Genomic DNA, 13997 nt, shown 5'->3' with positions numbered 1-13997 from the left:
ATGCTTACCAGCTACCGGTAGATGGCAGCACAGGACCCTTGCTGACCTGAGTGACCCTCAGTCCAGAGCCTAAGGGGCCTCACTAGAGCGGGCTGTACTGTTGACTGTATGGTAGGTCAGACCTGATCAAATCTGTTTCTTTACGTCTCCATGACTTTTTTTTTTTTTTTTTAATATATTTTATTGATTTTTCACAGAGAGGAAGGGAGAGAGACAGAGAGTCAGAAATATCGATGAGAGAGAAACATCGACCAGCCGCCTCCCGCACACCTCCCACTGGGGATGCGCCCGCAACCCAGGCACATGCCCCCGACCGGAATCGAACCCGGGAACCCTCAGTCCGCAGGCCGACGCTCCATCCACTGAGCCAAACCGGCTTCGGCTCTCCATGACTTTTTTGTGAGTAGTTAACTTAAACTGGTTTACTGAACACTAATGGTGTACTAGGGGGAAATTTTTTTTCCTCTGCCTTTAAGGGACTTATTTTAGATAGTCATACAAATATCTATATAATCCTAAAGAGAATAAAGTTTGAAGGGTATTGTGTAGTGGAAAAAGCACATTGAAGTCATTTGGGTTGGTCTTGAACTTTGGGTACTTACTAGCTGTATGGATTTGGGTAAATTAATTGACTTTTATTTATATTTAAATATATTTTTATTGCTTTCAGAGAGGAAAGGAGAGGGAGAGGGAGATAGAAACATCAATGATGAGAGAATCATTGATAGGCTGCCTCCTGCACGCCCCATATTGGGGATGGAGCCAGCAACCTGGGCATGTGCCCTTGACCGAAATTGAACTTGGGACCCTTCAGTCTGCAGGCCAGTGCTCTATCCGCTGAGCCAAACCAGCTAGGGCAGAACAATTTAGATTTATAGAAATTTTGTGAAGATAGCAGTTTCCATATACTTCATACCCAATTTCCCTTTTATTATCATCTTACCTTAGTATGGTTCATTTGTTACAATTAATGAGTCAATATTGATACATTAATTAAAGCCTATACTTTATTCAGGTTTCCTTAGTTTTTACCTCATGTCCTTTTTCTGTTCCAGGATCCCATCTAGGATAGCACATTACATTTAGTTGTCATGTCTCAAGTTCCTCTTGGCTGTGACAGTTCTTCAGACTTTCTTATTTTAAAAATGTTTTCATTAATTTTAGAGAGAGGAAGGATTCACCTGACAACACCCAACCAACTAAGCCACACTGGCCAGGGCCCTTCCTCTTAAATTGTAACTGGTAGCCCTAGCCAGTTTGCTCAGTGGATAGAGCCTCGGCCTCCTACTGAAGGGTCCCTGGTTCAATTGTGGTCAAGGGCACATGCCTGGGATGCAGGCTCAATTCCCAATAGGGGCTGTGCAGGAGGCAGCAGATCAATGATTCTCCCTCATCATTGATGTTTCTTTTCATCTCCCTCTCTGAAATCAATAAAAATATATTTTAAAAAATTTTAACTGGTAAACTGGGATGCCTCAGAGCCTACAGCACGCCTTTAGACATTGACTCCTGCTCTGCTTAGCCAATCTTCACCTGCCCGCCACATTCCCTTCCCTGTGTCCACAACCTAAGTAATATCAAACATGTATTGGGCATTTTGTATGTACCAGGTAATTTAAATGGGTTTCCTCATTTAAATCTCAAAACTATCTTATGAAGTAGATATTATTATTATTTCCTGGAAAATTGCTGATGGTCTCAAGTACCAGAGCTAGAACTCAAATTCAGGTGTGGTAGGCAGATTTCTAAGATGGCCCCCCAAAGATCCTGAGTCCTGGTGGTATTCATGTTCTTATGTAATCCCCTTCCCTTGAGTGTGACTTGCTTCTGATAAATAGAATACAGCAAAAATGAGGGGATGTCATTTCTGTGATTAGGTTACCATAGATGAAGTCTTCCATCTCACTAGCAGACACTATTGCCTTCTTAGCTTGCGTACTTCAATGAAGCAAACTGCTATTGTGGAAAGGCCCACATGACAAGGAGCTGAGACCAGCCAATAGCTGATAAGAAATTGAAGCTTTCAGTCCAACAGCCCAGGAGGAATTGAGTCTTGCCAACAATAACATGAGTGAGCTTGACAGTGGATTCTTTTGTAGTCAGGCTGGTACTTTGATTTCAGCCTGTAGGAAACCTTGAATCAGAGGATCCAGTTAAGCTGTACCAAGATTGCTGACCCACAGAAACTGCGATAATAAATGTTGTTTTAAGCCACTAAAATTTGGGGCAATTTGTTTCATGATAATAGATAATACATCAGGTGAATCTGATTGGTTCCCAAGTTCATGCTCTTTACAATTTTATTAGGTTACTAGAGGCCCGGTGCACGAATTTGTGCACCAGTGGGGTTCCTTGGCCTGGCATGCGGGATCAGGCCGAAACCAGCTCTCCAACATCCCCTGAGGGGTCCTGGATTGCGAGAGGGTGCGAGCCAGGCCTAGTGACCCCACCGGTGCACAATCGGGGCTGGGGAGGGACGCTGGAGGTTGGCCTGCCAGGGAGGGGCAGTGGGAGGGCTCCAGGGCACGTCCAGCCCATCTCATTCAGTCCCGATTGCCTGGACCCCAGCATCAAGCTAACCTACCGATCAGAGCATATGCCCCCTGGTGGTCAGTGCACATCATAGCAAGCGCTTGAGCAGCCTTAGCATATCATTAGCATATTATGCTTTGATTGGTTGAATGGCTGACCGGTCGACCGAACACTTAGCATATTAGACTTTTATTATATAGGATTCCCCAATATTCTACACTGTTTCCAAGTGTAGAGTGACTTTCCATTTTTTGTTGGATGGCTTCTGCATCCCCCAGGAGAATCCCTGGTTCCAGAGTCCAGAAGTTTAACACTTTTTTTTAGTTTCATGCTCTTGTGGTTTACAAAAGCTGGGCAAAATAGCTAGATATTTCAACCTCCAGCAGCACAGAGAATGCCCATCATCTTAGGGTCAGGCGTTTCTGTTGATGAGGCTGCCTGAGTTGCCCTGCTTAAGATGTTTCTGTGTATTGCTGCAAATCTGAATACACAGTGGAAAGATCAAGTCTTCTCCTTTCCTTCTTCAAGCTTCTAGTGTTAGTATCTTATAGCACTTATTCCAGTGAGAGGAATCGTATGGTAGCTAGGTTTGCTTTTGAAAGGCAAATACCCTGGTAGATTGGCAGACCCTGCCTGGGTCTGGCAGGAAGAATCCTATGGGGCTGAGAGCTTGCAAATACTGAAACTTGAGCTGGGCTAATGAGGCCTTAGAAAGCACCTAGTCTAATGGTGGTAAAACCTGGCATCACATTAGAATCATCTGGGGAGCTTTTTGTGTGTGTGACCATGGATACCTTACTATCAAATTCTTGCTTATTTTTTAAAATTTTTTATTGTTGACACTATTACAGATGTCTCCCATTTCCCCCGCTTTTCCCACCCCTACCCACCTCCTACCACCCCTTCCCTGGCCTTCTCCACTGTGTTGTCTGTGGGCTATGTATATCATTTTCGGAGCTTTTAAAAAATAGGATGCCCCAAACCAATTAAATCAGAATTTTGGGGTGGTTGGGTATTGTACATCATACCATGTGTCTTCTGCTTTCTGCTCTGGCCTTTTTCACTTCCATCGCATGTGCATACATGCATCTGCTTGCCCGAAGTCCTCAGCTTAAAAAGCCTATCTTTCCTCCATCCTCCAATCGGTAGGTATTTATGGACTAGTTACTGTATACTTGGCACTATTCAGACACTGGAGACACAAATAGAGAGCATGAAAAAAAGATACAGATAACTGAGGGCTCCAGATATTTAACTTCGTGCTCACTCATGTTCTCCCCTTCCCCTGGCTGCCGTCGTTGCTAATTTAAAAACTTCTGTGCTGGCCCTAGCCAGCTTGGCTCAGTGGATAGAGCGTTGGCCTGAGGACTGAAGGGTCCCGGGTTCGATTCCAGCCAAGGGCACATGCCTGGTTTGCGGGCTCCATCCCCAGCAGGGGGCGTGCAGGAGGCAGCCGATCGATGATTCTCTCTCATCATTGATGTTTCTCTCTCTCTCCCCTCTCCCTTCCTCTCTGAAATCAATAAAGAAATATATTTCAAAAAAATAAAAACTTGCGTGCTGTGTGGTACAATCCCACCAAATGATTACAGGAAAGTACTTCATCAGCTAATAGACCCTTTAAGGAAGTCCAATGGAAATCTTCAATGAAAAGAATCTGTTCTCGGCTGGAAGCCCGCCCACGAGGGAAGAGCCGAGGGCTTCCATTGCTAACCTCACACAGGTGAGAAGCCCGCCCCGCTCTGCCAGAAGCCTCATTAGTGGCCATCAGCTTCGCACGCTTGGAAGGCAGAGGGAGGCTCCGCCCCCTACGTCTCGTGTGGGGGCGGGGTTGGGGGACTGGGCGTGAGCTGATTGGCTGGGAGGCGGGGCGCCGCGGGTGGTTCTGTCCGGCGCTCGCTCGGATCCCGGTGGGGTGGAGTGGAGGGAGGGAGTCCCGGTCGCTCCTTTCTCCCAGCGATGGCGCCGTGGTGCCGCGCCCAGTACCCCGCCGGCCGGCCGGTACTCACGATTATCGAGAACCCCCTCAGGCGGTGAGACTGGGAGGGGGTCCGAGGGAGCGGCAGAGCGCTGCCTGCCACGGGGACCATGAGGAGCGGCCAGACCCGTGGGGCGGATTGCGGGAGCAGCCGCGGCACCTGCTGAAAGGAAAGAGGGTGCGGCGGCGCGGCGGCGGCTCGCCCGCACCTCGGCCATGTCTCTGCTCTGCGTGCGCGGTGAGTGCACGCACCGAGGGGCTGGGGTCGGGCAGGGCGGGGGCGCTGAGCGGTCCCCACACGCCTCCAGTGGACGTCGGGTTACCATCCTTTCCAAACTTCACTTCCCGTCTGCGCCTCGGGGGACAATTATGTGAACTTATTGACAAGCATTTGGAGAGTTCTGCCCACTCCTGTCTGTCCTCACGCTCCTGCGAAGGGACTGCTACCTCTCCCTGCCAGTGGCCATGTGACAGGCCCAGATCCTATTAAGCAAACAGCGCCCGGCACTCTCCCCAGTGAGAGTGGACCGAGGACGGAAGGAGACCGGGATGGCTGGTGTCTGTCCTTAGTGGGCAGCCAGCCTCCCATTCTTCTTCCCTTCCTCCTCCCTGCACTGTTAAACTACAGTCGGCTTCGTAGCAGGTGGTTCTTTTTTTTTAAATCTTTGAATACGTTATGGGACAGCTGTCACATCCCTTCTCCCGTCGTATTTCTGGGCTTGCACTCCTCTATTGCTTGTCGTGTCCCCTGCTCCTTCCCTGTAATCTAGGATAAGGGTTAGTGTCATGTTCGACTTGCAAAGGTGTGTTGGATTCTCCTTCCCGAGCAGAGCATAGGAGGTGATTGATTAATTGATGGATTTACTTTGCTTCTGTCACAGTAACTAAAGATGAAGGGCCTTTATTGCTTCTTCACTGAGGACACTGGCTCCATCCATCTAAGAAGGTATTTTAAGGCAAGAGTTTTGGGGTTCGTGTGAAGCAAGGTGCATGGACTAAGCTCCAGGAGGGTAGAGACTAATTTTCTCACAGGTGTTTGTATTCTCTGTGCCTGACATAGAAGCTCTAAGATGGTTTTTGAGTGGATGCAAGGACTACGGTTTTAGAGATGATCTGATCAGAAAAAGCAGGGTTTGGATTACCTGTTGAATTTGATCGTGGGAAACTGAAGTTACAGCCTGTTATACCTGTGCTGAACGAGATGGGATAAGGTGGCTTGGGAGTGCCAGAGTGGATTTATCCGTAAGAGCCTTTTCCTGGCTGAATCTTTTACTGGAGAGTTAGAGTTCACGTTTCTTTGGGCTCTGTGGATTAGAAGCATTGTTTGTGATCTCTCTGATAACTGTTTTCTCTCAGCTGCTGGTAAACGGAACTGCTCTTCTCTTTTCACTTGCACTATTTTGTTAAACCTGCATTAACCCAAAATGGATTTGCCTATTTCCGGGGATTATGAGGCACACAGAATTTTCTCCTTTCACGGTTGATTTTTCATTAATGAGAATTTTGCTTTGCTTTTAGTAAGACATTTCTCTCAGCAGCTGGGAATCTATTCTTTTAGATCCCTGCTGTTGAGTAGCAGGATTTGGGAGAGGTTGGGCTTTGCAATGCCTCTTGAACAGTTTGAAGCTCTGCCACATCATATTACAGAGCTAGCCTTTATGAAAGAGTCTTTAGGCAGGAGCAATAGTAAACCAAAAATTCCTATTTAATTGAATTTAAATCACCTCAGAGACAGGGCAGCTGTTGTTTTTATTTGTTGTAATATTGGTGTCTGTCCATAGTGGGCAGTATTCATGCCTAGAAATTCTGCTGGTTAACATCTTAACCTTTTAATGTTCATTAGACAAATTTCTGTCTTTTTGACCCTGGGGTATTGGAGGGAGAGTAGCAGGTCATTGTCTTTTGAATGGAGATCCTGAAGATGATTAATTACTGAAAGAAGCAGCTACTTTGATTAGAAGTATTCATGTTAAGTGGCAAATTATTCATTCTGGGGAAACCTACAAAAATGGATGAAAATAAATCTTTCTAAAATGACATTTTGGCAGTCAAGAATGTTGTTCATGTTCTGAAAGAAGCCTGTGTGATGATATTGTAGAACAACTCAATTTCTGTTCATCTTAGAGTAGAATTGAATTAGAAACTTTTTCATTGAAGTAAAATTTCAGTCATTGATTTGATTTGGAAATTGGCAAACTGATACTGATTTTAATCACCCTGACCATCTCAACTAACAGTTCATTTTCTTTTTCTGTTAATCCTCACCCGAGGATATTTTCCGATTGATTTTTAGAGATAGTGGAAAGGAAGGGGAGAGACAGAGAGAGAGAGAAACATCAATGTGAGAGACATATTGATTGGTTGCCTCCTGCATGCAGCCCTGGCCTGGGAGGAGCCTGCAACTAAGGTATGTGCCCTTGACTGCAGTTAAACCTGGGACCCTTTGTCTGCAGGCCGACGCTCTACCTACTGAACCAAACCAGCTAGGGCTCAATTTCTTGAACTAACCCTTTAGTTATGTAGGTTAAGGGCTCACAATACAAGTAGTATGACTCCAGCTCTCCTTTTTGGCTCTATGTTATTGCCTATCCTTATATAGGTACTTTGCTCTAGTACTAACTTGGTTCATTCCTGTCTCTGCCCTGTTCTGTATTTGTACCCCCGAAATTGTTTTCTTTCTGTATTTTCTGCTTATCATAAATGTATGCTTCCTTTCCCAGCTTACAGTCTACAATGTTTGTTGAAAATTTCCTCAACTCCTCAGTCATCTTTCTTTTTTACACTCTTTAAACTCTTAAAACAAATCACTTATAATCTGAAGTGTCACTAATTTGGCAATGGATTGTAAATAGCCTGGCACCTAGTCTTGAATTGTTATATTCATGGTGACCCAGACAAAGGGGATACTAGCACTGGTCAGATAAGATCTGGAATTTTTGTGTTCAGTGGGTTATTGATTCTAAGAGGCACATTGAAAAACTAGAATTTCTTCAGAGGAGAATAATTAGAATAATGAAGGGTGTAGAAGCCATTTTAGGAATTGAGAGGTTTAGTTTTGAAAAGATCCAAGAGGGAAAGGCTCATTATAGTAGATGAAAATCATTTAAAAAAACTGTTGATCCAGAGGACAGAACTGGGACAAGTCAACTAATGATTGAAAACTGTAGGAAATTAGATATTAACTTAATGTAAGGAAGAACTTTAACAATTAGGATTGTTCTTAAATGGAATGGACTACTTATGAGGATCTTTTGACATAGGTTTCTTTAAACAAAAATTGAATGAGTGGTGAAAGTGTTCTAAAAGGGATATCTATGTTGAGTGGGAGGCTAGTCTTGAAGAATTTTAAGAAACCAACCTTTTATAGAACTTACTTAATCTTTCTGCAAATATTTAGCACAATTTTCCTCAGAATACTGATGTCGTTTTGTTTCCATGGGTGCCAGTACCATTTTAGCAACTCCAGTAAACTAAATCAAGAATTTTCTTTAACTTTTTGTTGTCTTGATGTTCATGACTAGTTTCTACAAACAAATTATAAGCATTTTGAGAATTGAGTCTTTCCATATTTTTTTGTAATTGCCACATGGTTTATAATTGAGCCATGGCTTTCCCTCCTCTAATTTGAACCAGAAGTGATCACACTTGACTTGTTAAAAAAATCAAAAACAAAAAATAGCCTGGCCGCTTGGCTCAGTGATTGAGCGTCCACCTACGAACCAGGAAGTCACTGTTCGATTTCTGGTCAGGACACATGCCCGAGAAGTGGGCTCAGTCCCCAGTGTGGGTTGTGCAGGAGGCAGCCAATCAATTATTCTCTCTCCCTCCCTGAAATCAATAAAAAATATTTTAAAAACCCACAAAAACTTAATGATATATGTTCCTATAAGCTTATGTGAGTCTAAATCATTTTTTTTAGTCCTAGCCAGATGGCTCAGTTGGTTAGAGCGTCGTCTCATACACCAAAAGGTTTTGGGTTCAATTCCTGGTTAAGGCACATACCCTGGTTATGGGTTAGATCAAGGGTCAGGGTGCATATGGGATGCAACTGGTTGATATTTCTCTCTTACATCCATGTTTCTCTCTTTCCCTCTCTTTCTCCCCCTCTCTCTTCCTCTCTCTCTCTAAATTCAATAAAAACATTTTATTTTCTTTAGCATACATTTAAAAATATTTTTATTGATTTCAGAGAGGAAGAGAGAGAGAGAGAACCATCAATGATGAGAGAGAATCATTGATTAGCTGCCTCCTGCATGCCCCCCACTAGGGACTGAGCCCAAATTGGGCATGTGCCCAGACTGGGAATCAAATCATGACCTCCTGGTTCATAGGTCAACACTCAAGCACTGAGCACTGGCCGGGCTCTCTAGCACACTTTATTGTAAGAATATAATATGTAATATATATAGCATACAACATATTTATTAATTGACTGTTTGTTATTGGTAAGGCTTCCACTCAATGGTAGGATATTAGTAGTTAAGTTTGGGGGAGTAAAAAATTAAATGTGGATTTTTGATTATGGGAGTGGGGTCCAATGCCCCTAATCCCTGAGTCATTCAAGGGTCAACTGTATTTTGGTTTACTGTCACTGTGGAAAGTAGGAATAGTAATGATTTTAGAATTTAGATTTTAGAGTCAAGTGCTTCTCATTTCCTCCCCATTATTGTCTTCTACCTCAGGTAACTCCTTGCTGCTGGGTTTACATCACATCATAGTCTCTGCCCTTACAAGCAGATTGCTGCTGGGTTCCTTTTGCTTAGCTGTGGCATCAGGAAGTTGATTGTGCCTTGTCTGAGCTAGGCAGCAGTGAAGGGGGAAAACACCAATTTCCTTTGTTATAGATAGCTGTTGTCATAAATGATTCTCTTCCTTATAAGAAGTACATTCTGTAATTGCTTAGTTTTGAAAAGAGGAATTTCTGGTGGTTGCACTCTTTAGGCCAGTAGGCTGAGTTTTTCTCCTATTTTACCTGTGGTATGTATTTTAGACTTTGCTATGTGAGTTTGTTTAAAGTTTGGGCTGAGTATCATTAGTAAATATTTGTTGAGGACCTTCTCTGTACCTGTTTATGATACATATCTATATAATAGATAAGAGCCCAGGAAATCTAAATATTTTTTTAAAATATGTTTTTATTGCCAAAACCGGTTTGGCTCAGTGGATAGAGCGTTGGCCTGCGGACTGAAGGGTCCCGGGTTCGATTCCGGTCAGGGGCATGTGCCTGGGTTGCGGGCACATCTCCAGTGGGGGATGTGCAGGAGGCAGCTGATCGATGTTTCTCTCTCATTGATGTTTCTGACTCTCTATCTCTCTCCCTTCCTCTCTGTGAAAAATCAATAAAATATATTAAAAAAAATTTTTTTTAAAAAAATAAAATAAAATATGTTTTTATTGATTTTAGAGAGAGAGGAAGGGAGAGGGAGAGAGACAGAGAAACACCGATGAGAGAGAAGCATCAATCTGTTGCCTCCTGCATACCCCCTCCTGGGGATCGAGCTTGCAACCTGGGCATGTGCCTGACCATGAATCAAACTGGGGACTTTTTGCTGCATGGGACAACCCTCAACTAATTGAGCCACACCGGCGAGGGCTAAGTAGGTTTTAAAACATCTCATTTCTTATATAAACCCAGAATCCATTAGGAATGTTAGGTCTGACATGGGATAAGCAGAATAAGTTAAGGTTCTCTTGGAGTAGAAAAACACTATGCTATTATTTTCTAATTTTTATTTTTTTAATTTTTTAAAAAATATATTTTATTGATTTTTTACAGAGAGGAAGGGATAGAGATAGAGAGTTAGAAACATCGATGAGAGAGAAACATCGACCAGCTGCCTCCTGCACATCTCCCACTGGGTATGTGCCTGCAACCAAGGTACATGCCCTTGACCGGAATCGAACCCGGGACCTTTCAGTCCGCAGGCTGACGCTCTGTCCACTGAGCCAAACTGGTTTCGGCTAATTTTTAAAGTATGATTTTTAAGTTTGAGGAGTGTTTTATACATACTTTCTGTTGTTATTGGTAAGGCTTCCACTCAATGGTAGGCTTTTATTAAAAATCAGAGAAGATTTGCTATTTGTATATTAAAGTTTTTTTTATTCACTATTACATATATAAAGAAAAGTACACATATCGTAAGTGTAAGTCTCACCACATTATCACAAAGTGAACACGTTCATGTGACTACCACCTAGGACAGCGGTTCTCAACCTGTGGGTCGCGACCCCTTTGGGGTCGAACGACCCTTTCACAGGGGTCACCTAAGACCATCGGAAAACACATATATATTACATATTGTTTTTGTGATTAATCACTATGCTTTAATTATGTTCAATTTGTACAATGAAAATACATCCTGCATATCAGATATTTACATTATGATTCATAACAGTAGCAAAATTACAGTTATGAAGTAGCAGCGAAAATAATTTTATGGTTGGGGGTCACCATAACATGAGGAGCTGTATTAAAGGGTCTCGGCATTAGGAAGGTTGAGAACCACTGACCTAGGACAAGAAATGGAACACTACTAACAACCCCAGAAGCCCAGCTTCTCCTTCCTCTCAGTCATCACTCCCTCCCACTTTCCCAAAGGTCACATTATCTGACCACAGGATAGTTTTAGTGTTTCTTAAGTTAATGAACTTCAATCTTTTTCTATTTTTAAATTTATTTGGGTGACATTAGTTAATAGGGTCATATAGGTTTCAAGTATACATTACTATGATACATGATCTGTATATTGCATTGTGCACCCTCAACCCATAGTCAAATCATCTTCCGTCACCATAAATTTGATCCCTTTACCCTGCACCCTCCCTTCCTTCGATAACCACCATACTGTTATCTGTCTGTGTCTCTGAGTTTCAATTTTATATAGCACTAAACTATCCACTGAACTTGTGAGAGGCCTATGGCATCAAAGGAAAAAAAGTGAAGAGGGCTTTTTTTTTTTGCTAGTGATAAAATATGTGGTAAAATATGACAGAAGAGAGTTTGTGCTAGGATATATATATACTTTTTTTTTCTCCTAAATAATCATATAAATAGAAAAAAGCAATTTTTAGTCATTAGGAAATAGATTTTCAAAAAGAAAAATCTTTTTTTTTTCTCCCCTATTGCTGCTTCTGTTTCTTCTGTTTCTCGGCATTAAGTAAGTACTTATGTAGGACTGTGAGAACAGATAGGCCTATGGATTGTAATTTTCATGGATTGGGCTGGTAATTTCTTTTGTAGCTGTTTGCTTTATTAATTTCTATCATGTTTTACTGTGAGTGATGTTGAGAGGAAAGAGACCAGAGGGCAGCAAGTGAGGAAGATCTGCCTATCAACTAAGGAGGGGCTGGCATTTGGACAGTGGGAAGATAATTGCTTTTATATGAGTCAGAGTGTGATAAAGATGATTCAATCAAAGGGCTAGCTTACCTATATGATTTCTATCTATTATTATGAGCCAAATTTTTAGAGCTTTCATCTGCAAAAGGGAAAAGGAAATTTGCTTGCCAAGGAGAAGGGTATTTCAGAGAGGAAGGGAGAAGGACAGAGAGATAGAAACATCAATGAGAATCATTGATTGGCTGCCTCCTGCACGCCCCCTACTGGGGACTGAGCCCACAACCTGAGCATGTGCCCTTGACTGGAATTGAACCTGGGACCTTTCAGTCTGCAGGCCAAGGCTCTATCCACTGAGCCAAACCAGCCAGAGCTGCTTTTGTAATCTTAAACTTTTCCATCTATCTGATCATATTCTCCAGTCTGTTTTTCTAGCTTCTACTCTCACTATACTTTAGTACCGTGATATAGGGTAGATGTTAAAAGCTTTCGTTTTAGACAGACCTGAGTTGGTAATATATCAGCTCCACTTTTGAGTTACTTAACTTAATTGAATCTTAATTTCCACATCTTTAATATTTATACATCCATTTAAAAGCCCTAGCTGGCTTTTCTCAGTGGTTAGAGCGTCAGCCTGAAGACTGAGGGGTCCCGGGTTCGATTCCAATCAAGGGCACATACCTTATTTGCAGGCTTGTTCCCCGACCCTGGTCAGAGTGCGTACAGGAGGCAATTGATCGATGTGTCTCTTCTTACATCAATGTCTCTCTCTCTCTCTGTCTCTCCCCTTCCCTTCCAGTCTCTAAAAAAAATCTATGGAAAAAAATATCCTCGGGTGAGGATTAATAAAATAAGAGCTTAATAAATACTTTTTGTTGTTGCTGTTAATCTGTAAGATAAATTACATATAAGATATGTTGAGTTGAAAGTATTAATAATCTTGTTGCAGATGACCCTTGAAAATGGTACCTGAAAATGTAGGTCTATAGCTTAGAAGAGAAGTCTGTGTTAGAGATAAATCTTTGGGAGTTGAAGGTGTTTGATAGTAAACACATTAGCTTGAATAAATTTGCTGATAGAGGGTTAAAGAGGAGAAAAATGAGCGAATGCTATAGCTAAAGGAATGGGCAGAAGAGTTGATAGATGTGGTCAGAACTGTAGGAAAATGGGGAATTCTGTGTCTGTCAGAAGCTTAAATTAGAGGTAGTTTCAGGAAGGAATAATCAGATGATAGAGATTAATGATACTGGTTGAGGATAAAAAAACCAGCAGGGTTATTGAGCAGTTTCATTAGAGTAGTGTGAGTGTAGGCAGCACATTGCAGTGGTTTGAGGAGTACCAGGTGTACCGGTTAATAATGCGGATTTTGTAATCAAAGAAAACACGATAATTTCAAGAGAAACATTAGAAGTGCTTTATTCAAAGTAATGTCCATCGCTAGCTACACGTTTCCCCCAGCTTTCAGGTAATTTGTGGATACTGTCCCAATAGAACTTTTCTTGTTTTGAGGCAAACCATTCAGAGACCCAATTTTCCACTTCTTTGTACGTTTTGAAGTGCTGCTCAGAAAGTGCGGGTGCCATCGATCAGAACCAGTGGTAATCTGAAGGAGCGAGGTCTGGTGAATATAGCGGGTGGGTTAATACTTCCCAGGCAAGATCTTTTAACGTGTTTGAGTTACTTAACTTAATTGAATCTTAATTTCCACATCTTTAATATTTATACATCCATTTAAAAGCCCTAGCTGGCTTTTCTCAGTGGTTAGAGCGTCAGCCTGAAGACTGAGGGGTCCCGGGTTCGATTCCAATCAAGGGCACATACCGTGTTTTAATTGGTTTTGAAGTGTGTGATGGTGCGTCATCATGAAGCAAAATTACTTTGCCGTGTCTTCTGGCCCATTCTGGTGGTTTTACGATCAAAGCATGGTTCAAATCGATTATTTGTTGTCGCTAGCAATCAGTATTAACGGTTTCACCTGGTTTTAGAAGCTCATAGTACACCACACCTTCCTGATCCCACCAAACGCAGAGCATTGTCTTTCCGAAGTGATTTGGCCTTGCAGTCGATGTTGATGGTTGACCTGCATCAACCCATGATTTCATGCGTTTGGGATTGTCAAAATAAATCCACTTTTCATCGCCATTCACAATT

At 42.5% G+C, this 13997-nt stretch overlaps 1 protein-coding gene across 5 annotated transcripts in view; it reads left to right on the top strand.

Annotated features, from left to right (window-relative positions):
• Nucleotides 1–4427: 4427 nt before the first annotated feature.
• The window catches only part of UNC13B (unc-13 homolog B), a 146550-nt gene continuing 136980 nt past the window's right edge, over nucleotides 4428–13997 (top strand). For 4 of the 5 annotated variants that reach the window (XM_036330472.1, XM_036330470.1, XM_036330471.1 and 1 more), the window contains exon 1: nucleotides 4436–4748. In XM_036330472.1, coding sequence (XP_036186365.1) covers nucleotides 4727–4748 — 22 coding nt within the window. In that variant the 5' untranslated portion in view covers nucleotides 4436–4726. Of the gene's footprint in view, nucleotides 4749–13997 lie in introns of all 5 variants that reach the window. The other variant, XM_036330468.1, reaches the window with a different exon arrangement.

Source organism: Myotis myotis, unplaced genomic scaffold, assembly GCF_014108235.1.
Source record: "Myotis myotis isolate mMyoMyo1 unplaced genomic scaffold, mMyoMyo1.p scaffold_m19_p_12, whole genome shotgun sequence".
NCBI classification, from domain to species: domain Eukaryota; kingdom Metazoa; phylum Chordata; class Mammalia; order Chiroptera; family Vespertilionidae; genus Myotis; species Myotis myotis.
Note: the sequence above shows the minus strand (reverse complement) of the source record. Positions and strands in the feature narration are given on the sequence as shown.